The sequence below is a fragment of the Phyllostomus hastatus genome, unplaced genomic scaffold, assembly GCF_019186645.2.
Source record: "Phyllostomus hastatus isolate PE091 unplaced genomic scaffold, TTU_PhHast_1.1 phas_contig_17, whole genome shotgun sequence".
Classification (NCBI taxonomy): Eukaryota; Metazoa; Chordata; class Mammalia; order Chiroptera; family Phyllostomidae; genus Phyllostomus; species Phyllostomus hastatus.
In genome coordinates, this window is record NW_025333664.1 from 24051736 (window position 1) to 24063182 (window position 11447).

General features: G+C 43.6%; 2 protein-coding genes across 7 annotated transcripts in view; both read right to left on the reverse strand.

Annotated features, from left to right (window-relative positions):
• Nucleotides 1–11285, reverse strand: part of UBOX5 (U-box domain containing 5) — a 31803-nt gene extending 20518 nt beyond the window's left edge. For 2 of the 5 annotated variants that reach the window (XM_045833009.1, XM_045833004.1), the window contains exon 1: nt 8983–9090. The gene's annotated coding sequence lies outside the window, so the exon portion shown is untranslated. Of the gene's footprint in view, nt 1–8982; nt 9091–11165 lie in introns of those variants that run through there. The other 3 variants (XM_045833008.1, XM_045833006.1, XM_045833005.1) reach the window with 3 other exon arrangements.
• Nucleotides 1046–11280, reverse strand: FASTKD5 (FAST kinase domains 5). 2 transcript variants are annotated; one of them, XM_045833001.1, is made up of 3 exons: nt 11166–11202; nt 8983–9087; nt 1046–3747 (listed from the first exon to the last, which is right to left on the reverse strand). In XM_045833001.1, exon 3 carries the CDS (start codon nt 3708–3710, stop codon nt 1293–1295), a length of 2418 nt encoding a protein of 805 aa, XP_045688957.1. In that variant the 5' UTR covers nt 3711–3747; nt 8983–9087; nt 11166–11202; the 3' UTR covers nt 1046–1292. The 2 variants fall into 2 exon arrangements, with proteins under 2 accessions (XP_045688957.1, XP_045688959.1); XM_045833003.1 differs by lacking the exon at nt 8983–9087 and having other exon boundaries at nt 11166–11280.
• Nucleotides 11286–11447: the final 162 nt, after the last annotated feature.

Below are 11447 nucleotides of genomic sequence, written 5' to 3' on the forward strand. Positions count from 1 at the left end.
AAGCTACTTTCCAAAAGAAAAAACAGTAAGTAAATAAAGAATAATTTCTGATACTGCTGAGGACAGTGAAGAAAATGAAGCTGGAGAAAGTGACAGACCATGACTGAAGGCCAATAGGGCACTATTTTAGTTAGCATGGATGGGGAAGTCCTCTCTTAACAAGTGACCTTCCAGAATAGAGCTAGATAATGGTGGGAGGGATCCTTTTTAAAAGAAATTCCCACAGACCCCCAGATATTTACAATGTTACTTCTATCAAGTTACATAAATACAATCCCCTTATACCTGTGACTCTAATACAACCAAACCTGAAGCCCACTAGACCTCCTGTATGAGCAATAGTAAGTTTCCTTCTCATCTGAGCTGCTTGCCATGAAAACCATTCTGCATGATCATCATATTTTTGAGAACTGGCCCAACAGGAACTCATATAATTATACTTCTCTAAGTTCAACTTTAGGAAGAAATTATACCAGGAGTGTAAAAGAAGCAGAAATGCAGAAGAGAGGAGGCTAAGAAGAAGTTACTAAGCTCACTAGCTCTGAAGTGGCTTTTTAAAGCAGGAAGCATCAGCATCTAAGGACAACCAACCAAATGTAACCCAGAGTAAGAAGGACTTGCCCTGGCCGGTGTGGCTCAGTTGGTTGGCGAATCATCCTATAAACTCAAGGGTTGCAGGTTTCAATTCCCATGCCTAGGTTGCTGGTTTGGTCCCCAGTTGGGGTGTGCATAACAGACAACCAATCAATGTTTCTCTCCTTCTCTTCCCCTCTCTCTAAAACCAATAAGCATGTCCTTGGATGAGGATTTTAAAAGTAAAAATAAAGAATAAAGACTTTAATTTTGGAGGGTGTGAAGAAAAACCATGCATGGGGGAAAATCCTGAAATGTAAGTGAGGTTGTACAAGGTTCTTATTTTATAACAAAGTATATGAAAACCCCTTGAAAAACTGCCTTTAGACAATGTCTGGCTCTACTTTTATCTTAAAAATTCAAAGTGACTGTGAGGTAAGTATGATAAACAGAGAAAAAAATGAGATAGAAATTATTTGAAAATAGGACATTTTGTTTATTATTTACCTGTACAAATCAGCAGCAACTAATACAACTGGACCAGGTTACAATTAATTCACAATAGCATACACTACCTCCAGTCTGCCACAAACAAGAGTACAAGTCTCCTCAGCACATCATTTTATCAAGAACCTACATTCTGGCTTTTGTAACTGTTTCACAACACCTGGTACAGTGCGTACCTATAGCATTCATGAGCAGAAATGCCCGGGGGCCCTTCAGAGAGCAGAGGTGAACACTTTCTCATGGAGGAATGCAAGCTTTTCTAAGTGAGTTCGCTTCAGTAGCGGGAGCCATTCCCAGTGGGATAACTCTACCACACGGTACCCAAGCCGATTCAGCTGCCGCCTCTTCATATTGTGCAGTCCCAGCAGATCCCTGGAACCATAGCAATACTGGTTCTTGTTTGTCAACTGAATAGCCAGCTTCACTTGTGGTGCCTGCATGCAGGCTGGCGAGCACAGGCCAGCCATCTCCATGGCCCCCAAGGGTACGAATGCCTTCTTCTCTAATTCCATGGGCTGCTGCCCAGTCTTTGACTCAGTTTCCCCCTGGAAATGCCCCCCTGATTTCCCCTTTAGTAGCTGATTCATCAAGTCATCTGTAAGACTGACTCCCACATGCTTGAGCCTTAATTTGGCTACATCTTCAGTGGGTGTGGCTTCTCTGTTAAATGGTAATGGCTTCATATTAACATCAAGCTGGACCTCCAAGTCAGAAGATCGGGTATGAGGCAAAATCATATGGTGTTTGATATACTGGGGCCCACCCAACATCCTTTCAAGTAAAAAGAGAGCTTCTAGGAATTCAGGCTTTGAGGTCATATCCTTCCTAGCTGAATTCCACAGTATTTCTGACCCCTCTTGCTGAAGGTGAGAACTAAGACGATTGCCTCTGTATTCTGGACACTCAATGCCAACTGAACCATCAAGTGTATACAGCTCCTTAGTGAGTTCAAACTTAGTTCTCTCCTGAGCTAACCTGATGAACCCTGGACTTAAAGCAAAATTGATGAGCTCTACTGGAAAGTACTCGGAAAACGCCAGGCCTAGCAGGCAAGTGAGCAGGTGTTCTGGGTATCGGTTGAACTCAGGCATCTTTCTGTGAATCTCGTTGATCAGGCTAGAATAAAACTCTTCAGCATTGGGTGGCTTATAGTTCAGAGTTCCAAATGACCACAGAAACTTGGCAATATCTTTGCTTCGACAGTATGCTACTCTAGGAGGCAAAGAAGCAGCCACAGCATTCATTACCCCTTCATCCAGGATGCGTAAGGCAGAGCAGGCAAGAGTCAGGTGCATGACACCTTGAACTCCCAGGGAAGGAATTCGCTGAGGAGCAATCTGCCCAAATTGCTTCATGAAATTTACATGATCCACGTGAGTGAAACGGAACATTTTAAGAATATTCACTAAGGCATAACTACTCAGATGCTGCATGTCAGCACACGCCAAGTCTCCGATTTTCCGCATGACAAATTCTGAGAGACTACTACTTGATTTAAAGAACCCCAAACAGATTGTACCAGCTTCCTCTAACATGATACAATCTATATACTTGAGGATCAACGATTCCAGTTTTGGCATTAGGTCTTGGGGTGCCTGACGACTTTCACCTATAATATAAATCAAGTGAATCAGCTGGGACAAGGACAGGTCTTTCCAGTGCAAATTAAGATAACTAAAAAAGATCTTTAAAAACCGAGGGACTCTGCGGCCCAAGCACCGCCAGAGGTCAGCCACCAAAAGTAGTTGATCCAGACTCATATCCCATACCTTATGGCAAAACCTGGCTTCATACACATCTAGCATTGAATGGGAATGAGGGATCCCTAAACTGACAAAGGCTTTCAAAATGCTGATCAGATCTGGGGTACCAAAGAGCTCTATGTTCTTCACACTCAGCTGGCAGAGCACAGAAAAACTGGCACTGGGAAGCAAAACAGGGTGCTGCTCCACAGGCACGCAGCTCAGCTTACAGAAACAGTTGGCAATGATCTGGGGCTGGAGATTATCTTGATAAACTGTGACTTTGTGTAATATTAGTTTACCTTCTGACACTGACAGGGGCTGACAAGACTCAGATCTGTTATAGCTGTGAAGCTGGTATTCTGGTCTCAGCTGTAGGAAAGCTCGGGGATCTTCAAAGGAATCAAAAACTTCCACATCCTCTTCGTCAACCTTCATGGTCCTGGGTGGGCCCGGCTGCAGCGTGCTGGCCTTAGAGGCAGAAGCCCTGCTGAATCCCAAACTCGGAAGGGCACTGCTGGTTGTCAGGATCCTCTGAGAAGAGGAGGTGCTACAGATGTTCTCAACGTTTTTGGCAGGATGGCAGAGACCACTGTGTTCTGGAGGGTCTTGTCCCCTGTGCCATGTGCCGCTTCCCACATTCCAATATGCCACACTTTGGGTTGCACTGCAGGCAAAAGGACTGCAAAACGCTCGATATCCTAAGGGTTTTAGTAACTTGAGAGTGGCTGCCATTCTGGCTTCAGTACAGATGGCTTTGGCAATCAGAACGCAGTCCTCACAGGTCTGACCAGGCAATTTCTTGTTTATATGGTGCTTGATTAGAGCTGGACGGGGAGGCGTTCCACAGAAACTGCCTGGAAATCTTCGGCATACCACAAGAGCCATGGGTCACAAATGACTGGGCCAGAATTGGTGCCAGATACTGAAAAAAGGGTAGATGAAGAATAAGTGGCTTCCACCTATCACAATACCAAAATTTACATATTATAAGAAGTGGATTAAAACTCTGCTGTCCACTCAATTAAGTTCAACACTAGTGAATGCCCAAACCACACGACAGCATACATCAAGGGATAAACTCCATGTGACTTGCATAAAGACACAAGAAAACCTCAAAACCAGACTTCCTTCTGGATTTCCTGACCTCTGGACAGAATTTCTTTATGGTGCAGAAAAGCAGTGATGGTTAGAGAAGAGACAGTTGCTCTGCTAACTCCCAACAGGAAAGGAAGGCAGATTTTCAAAAAGAAAGCTGGGGCCCTGGCTGCGAGGTTCAGTTGGTTCAAGGGTTGTTCCAATGCACTGAGGTTGCGAATTCAATTCTGCACACACAAAAAATCCACCAATGAATGCATAAATAAGTAGAACAACTAATTGATGTTTCTCTCCCTTCCTGTCTCTAAAATCAATAAAAAAATTAAAAGGAGAAAAACAAGAAAGCTGGAAAAAAAAAGTGAGCAACCTATTCCATCTCCGTGATAGCAACACATAAAGGCCCACTCGGAGAATGAGAAAGCTGGTGAGAGCTGCCGTGCCAACACCAAAACTAAAAAGTGGGGTTTGGTGTAAAGTTTAATTCATTACACTCAACGTAACCCTCCTTATTCCCAAAACACACAACTTTGATTACAGAACTGTCTCTCTAATGCTGTTCCTATACCTGTTAGAAGATGCCTAGTCTCCTCTCCAAGAAGCTTGTACGAGTTTGGACCGCTACTGCAGAGCAGTCATGCAATTGGGAAGCACACTCAAACACACTCATTTTGGTGTGAGAGGACAAAAGGCCAAGGCCCTGTTCACTGTCAATTCATGGGTGGGAAGCAAGATGGTTCTCAAAGTCAGGTTCAAGGTGCAGGGAAGATCAATGCTCACGACTGCCATGCTGACATGTGAGGGGAGCGGCACCGAGTTCCTCCAGAGGCAGTGGATTAGCAATGCTTCCCATGAGTCAGGTGCTGCTTATCCTGCCTGTGAGCAGCACAAGTCCCATTTTTTCTCCCATGGTGGAAGGCACGAGATGTTATTAAATGGACTCTGCTGTACCCTGGTTTTCTCTAAATGCTTTTTGTCTTTCCTTCCACTTCAGAAATGCCAAAATCTGACAAGCAAAGTCCAGGGAGACTTGAGGAGCCAAGATATGAACCAGACAGGGCTGGTGCTACAGAAAATCCCTTGAGGGTTCTGAGGGAAGCAGAGTGACTCACTGAAATGCCTGCCCACCTCCCATCAGCCCCTTCCTTCCAGAGCCCAGGGCATAAGAACCAGAGGACCACAGGGCAGGTTAGTGGCTTCATTCTGGTCACTCAGCTAGAAAGGTTTCTTGGATGGCAGGAATGTGTGCCCCACTTTCTTTGTGCACCAGAGCAGAATTTTTTCACATGAAATCATTATATACCTGATTCTCACCATAGCCTGTGACCCATTCTGCACATCAAGTTGCGATCCAGGGTCCAGAGGCCACAGACCAGCTATCAGCAAACTATGGCCCAAATCTAGCCATCCCCCTGTGTTTGTAAGTAAAGTACTATCAGAACACTGCCAGGCCATTCATTACTATTGTTTTTAGCTGCTTTCTTGCCAGAGAAGCAAAATTAAGCAATTGTGGCAGAAAATATATGGCCTCCAAAGCATAAAATATTTACTATCTCGTCCTTTAAGAAAAGTTTATTATAGACCATTTGTTTACTCCTATGAATGCAGATGGACAACTTTTAAAAATTAGAAAACACCAGGAAAATAATGCTTAAATTTTATTTTTTAATGTTTAGATAAGTTGAAGATTTATGCCTCAAAGTAGATAGTAGGAATCTCAATACTACAGCATAGGCATGGTGGAGACAAAAGACAGAGCAATAAATGGAGCTCTCCAGTTGACAGAACAGGGCTTTTTTTTTTTTTTAAAGATTTGATTTATTTATTTTTAGAGAGGGGAAAGGAGGGAGAAAGAGAGGGACAGAAACTTCAATGTGTGGTTGCCTCTCATGCGCCCCCTACTGGGGACCTAGCCTGCAACCCAGGCATGTGCCCTGACTGGGAATTGAATGGGCAACCCTTTGCTTTGCAGGCCCGCGCTCAATCCACTGAGCCACACCAGCCAAGGCCAGAACAGGGCTTTTAAGAAGACCTGCTTTGGATCCTGGAATTAAATTTAGTCCAACACAATGTGCAACTAAAGCCATAAACTATTCAAATCTGTAGTCCTTCATCTCATCTTGGGGACTAGATCTGAAAAGATAGCTTCAAAAAAAAAAGAGAGAGAGAAATAGGCTTTTACCACAATAGCTGTGCTACATAAACAAAAAAATGGAAAACAAAAACAAAATGTTCATCCACAAGGAGGAGGCAGGTTTACAGAATAAGTGCGTAGCAGGCACCAACACATGAAAAAGTACATACAAGTATCAGCGGAACAAACAGATTACAAATCAGTGACATCACCTAAAATGCACTTATATAAAAGGAAGTGAGCTATATAGTTTCTTTGTGGAGGAGGCTTTGTTATATCTTTGATAAATTAATTTTATTCCCATTTTAATTGAGGTTAAAAGTGTTAGTACAAAAGAATATATGGATTAGTTTAACAAATACCTTTATAAATTATGTAATTTTAAAAGTGCATTTAAATGGCCAGTACTTCAATTAATACCACCTAACAATATTTACTAAAATTACTACACACGGTCTTAAAATTAGTAAGAATCATCTCCTAGAAAATCAATGTCAGACTGGTGTCGATCCTGTGTGTCGAATTAATGTGGCTCTTTTTCATTTGTAAAAATGCAGGCCAAGTCCCAAAATGGAAATAACAAGAGCTACAATTGTCATAGAACCTCCTCTGTACCAAGCCTTGTATGAGCTATTTTATCTGTATTAGTTCCAATCCTTACAACATTTCTGTAAGGTGGGTTTTACTATCTCCCTACTGTTGATGAGGAAAAGAGGACTTCACAAGACTAAGAAACCTGCTAAAGGTTACACAGCCAAGGCACACAGCATGGGTCTGACATCAAGGATTGTCTCATTCATTCCCAAACTAACACTGCTGGTATACTGGAGAGACAGGAGAGGCAGATTCCAGACAGGGAAATGGGGAAGACAGTGAACAATCTACAGGGTGCCAAGGAGCTGGAAGGTTAGACCCTGATGAAGTCAAAAGCCCTACCGACCTCTAACAGTCAGGGATCCTAACTTTCACCATGCTTACACTACTTACAAAGGAAGAACAAAGAGACGTCAAAGAGGGAAATATCCTTCCATAAAGGAGTGGGTGCCCCAGTACTGAGGTAAAAAGATCCATCATATCTGAAAACCTGAAAGCTGGGAAGAGAGATAGGAGACCCAGAATTTAGGGTTCAACATATGAGAGAAGCAAAGGGAAATCCCAGGATAATGACAAAGGAAGACCCCAGCACTAGAGCTGTGAGCAGACATAGAGTAACCAGTTCAGCCCTGGCCAGCTCAGTTGGTTACAGCATCGTCCCAATGCACCAGGGCTGTGGGTTTGATCTCTGGTCAGGGCACATGCAGGGGTCAACCAGTGAGTGCATAAAGAGTGGAACAGATCGATCTTTCTCTCTCTCCGTCCCCTTCCTCTCTCTCTTTAAAAATCAATCAATAAATTAAAAAAAAAAAGTAACCAGTTCATGCTGGAGGAGATAGTTATTACCTGAGAGAGGAGATTTACACTTCTAATGGGTAATCTGGGGTAAGGTAGACAGAAAACCAAGCCAATAACAACTACAAAAGTTAGTTAACTCCAGAAAAACAAATTAAGTTGTACAAGACAAATAATGTTACTCCCTGTGAATAATCTTATTAATCCCTGTACATAATCTTATTAACATAAACCTCAAATATCAACCTAACCAAAAACTATCAGCAAATAGGAAGGAGGGAGGTGAAGACAGGTAGGGGAACTGGGGCAGTCCAAGAAGAGACCGAGTACCAGAAGAGACCCAGAGCCTGCAAGTCTACAATGAGGAGGTCAAGAGATTTTTATAGACATTGATATCAATATCTCCTAGAAATCACAAAGTAGCAATACAAATATGTTATTCAGAAATATACTCAGAAACAGACAAATAGTTGAAAGTGCCTCTAGGGAACAGAAAGGGAGAAAAGAGAGGAAATTAATATTTAGTATTGTAAGTTCTATCTAACTGTTTACCTATGCAAACAAGATTTGTGTATAACTTCGACAGAAATTAAATTTACAAAATGTAATGGGAAATGTAGGTATTCTTCAATAAGACAATCAGTGAGTAGAGGAAGTAATCTTAATATTCAAAGAAAATGTTAAAAAGCTATCCCAGTGTGAGTGCTTCCTACTGCAGTAGAGCTGCTTTATGAATGCCCACAGAGTGGGCAGAAAGGATGACAAAAATAATCTCAGAGACAGGCAGAACCAAACTGCAAAGAGCAGACAGTGCTACTTACTTTTCCATTGTGGAACTTTTAGTGTTAAATAAATATACACCCTATCATGAAATATAATTATTTCAGAAGTTGGGTCTTAAACACTGTGGAAAAGGAAGGGAAAGAAACACAAGATACACAGCCAATAAAGCAAAAAGTGGGAAGAAAAGGAGGGAAGGATACAAAGCCCAGGTAGAGAAAACACAGCTGAGAGAGAGTTAATTCTTCCTTAGTTAAGGACTCCCAGAAAATCTGTAAGAAAGCTGAGAACACTCTGAAATGCCCAGTAACTCTTGATGCCTTCTATAAAGGTTCAAATATATGTCATCATTTCACAAAGCCCTTTACAATTTTTTTAAAAATTTATTTATTATTTTTAGAGAGAGGGGAAGGGAGAGAGAAAGAGAGGGAAACATCGATGTGTGAGAGATACAGAGCTCGACTGGCTCTTACAGGCCTCCAACAGGAGACCTAGTCTGCAACCCTGGCCTGTGCCCTGACCAGGAATCGAACCAGCCACCTTTCTGTTTGGAGGCTGGCACTCAATCCACTGAGCTTACACCAGCCAGGGTGCCCCTTTCCTAGTTTAAGTGCCCCAAGTATACCCTGTTCCCCCCTCCTCTCTAGGGGTCTTTATGAAGCAGACTGGAACTTCAGAGACCCCCCCGGAGCTTGGCTATTCTGAAAGACACTGCCCAAACCACCCTGAATCATGTGATTTCACAGGAGTGTGGAATCTTACCTTTCTACCTTCCAGGCACAGGTCTGAGCAAGATGGAATAGCTTCATTTTAAACTACAGTCCAGAAGTTAGAGAAGAACCAGGTGGAGGAAGGCAGCCATGCTAACTGTAGATTAAGTATATAACACCCTCAGCATATGCCATTTACCAGTTACCAGATTTCACCCCATTTCATCACATGTAATTCTGATTTCTGGTCTTTCTGCTAGAAAGGTTTAACCCTCTTGTGTCCTAGTAAAATTACCACAAATAAATAGATACTTCAAAACCTATTCTTATCTTAGCAAATAATTTATTGAGCAACTCTTAAAAAAAAAAAAAACAACAACAACCTACCTTTCTCTAGGTGCTACAGTCTCCTGACAAGAGCCTACAAAGCTTTAAAGCCCATGGTGAGGGTTTAGAAGCTGACAGTGTGAACCCTTAGATGTTAACACAGATGCTAGCTGGGCTAGACTCGTCCGTGTTTATTCCCACACAGAAGCACAGGCTACAAGAGGGGGTCTACAACTATGATGAAGGCAAAGCACTAATGTAAAGGTGTCTGGGTCAAGATAAGTATTGCCCACAGAGCTAAGTTAAACCCAAATCAAGTCTGACAGCCCATCCTCTCTACTTCGTTCTCCTTTCCACGTGTATGGGAGAGACACTAGCACATTACAATCACCTGTGAAATTTTTTTTAGCTTCCATAGCCCTCTCTTCCCCTTCTAAGGCTTCACTTTTCCTCTATTAAAATGGCAAGAGGGCCTGAGTAGATATAGTCTGATAGGGCCCCACAGATGATTTTGTTAGAGCCACTGCTCTTAAAGGGCCTGATGAGACTGTCATTAGAAAATCTCCGACTACAACAAGGAGCAGAAACTCATGTTCTTAGCCCATCTAAATGGGACTACTGGAGGACTGACAAAATCCAGGCAGGTAAAGAGAAGTATCTGTACCCACAGTTACGTGGAAAAATTCCCAAATAAATGGTCCATGTACCTTCCACTGTTAACTCCACAAAACACTTGGTTTTAAATCTGTTTTCCTAGATTTGCAAAGCCACACAATATAGTGGTTCAGACAAGTGAAGGGAGGACTTCAAAATTCTTGGACAGCAAAGATGACTTCTTTGCATGATGAATGACAAGGCCTTACCGGGGAAGAGAAAAATAAACCAATGAATGGAGAAGAAAACCAAACCAACAAATCAGACCTGCGTAATTGCCAAAGGCCTCACTTTCTCAGTTGTATTTTGTGGCCCTGAGTGTTCAGGTTTTTATTTTGGTCTATGAGGCCGTGGTAAATTCGTCCCAGAGTTTTCCCAAAGCTATTCAGAGCAGCGAGTTGCAGAATCTAGTAACTACTCAAAACGTGCCCCAAGTGCAGAAAACATGCATTCTGATTACCACAGCAATAAATTACTGCAGCACCAAAAAGGAGCCATTTGGTGCTAAAGCACTCGGCTACCAGCTCCACAGGATGGAGTACTGTCCAAGGGTCTACAGTGAGTGGGCAATACAGTATTATCTCAGGAGACCGATTAACCTAACTGGTATAAGAGGGCCCAGAGCTTCCTAGGTCAGGACAGAAGAGCTGTGTCATGACTTGGACATACAGAGAAAAGGCAATTATTCGTCTTATTTCTAGAGGGAGGAAAAAGGGGAACATCAATACTACCCTTAGGCATGTGACACCAAAAACTGTTAAAAATATATCGTATTAATATTTACTTAAGTCTCACCCCAACCCAGGTACGAAGCAAACTACTGTAAGGCCTTGTTGCTCCAAGGACGGTCTGAGCAACCGCGGCATCAGCCTGACCTGGAAGCTGGTCAGAAAACGAAGAGCCTCAGGCCCCACCCCAGACCTACAGAATCTGAGTCTCCGAGATCCCTCAGGGATTCATATGCAAGTTAAAGTGTGATGAGGTGCGTCTGGCTACTTTCCCACGACAACTGTCTCACAGCTGAAAAATCGAAATTCAGATAAGCCGCTCTCCCAATGTCACAAGACTCCGGAGTGGGGTCGCCGAGGTTCTCCCTAGAGCCCGGCTTGACAGAAGCCCCGGACACCCGGGCCGAAAAGCGCACGGCTGGACCTCGGCGCGTGCGGGCCCTCGGACGGCCAGCAGGCGCAGGCCTCCGCCCAGGTCAGCACGGAGAGGCCGGCGCGACCTCCTCCCCGGGCCGCTGCCACTCACCTGAGCCAGACCAGCGCCAGCACTGCATCGGGCTACCCCGGATCCCGCAGTCCGCCACACCACCTCAATCCCAGCTACACAAGAGGCTCACGGCCCCACTTCCGGCCAACTGCCGGCTACTTCCGGCTGCTGTGTGAATGACGGGTGCCGCCGAGGCTCAAAAGACTTTCAGCGTTTTTCAAGGACATCTTCCACTAAAGGATAATGTTGAAGAGTCAGGAGGAATCTAGGACCTGCGGAGGGGAAACACCGCCACGGACACACTCCTCTGGAAGTAATTGA

Bases quoted from the DNA above. Each gene is read 5' to 3' on its own strand.
- FASTKD5 (XM_045833003.1), bottom strand. From the start codon at position 3,710: ATGGCTCTTGTGGTATGCCGAAGATTTCCAGGCAGTTTCTGTGGAACG.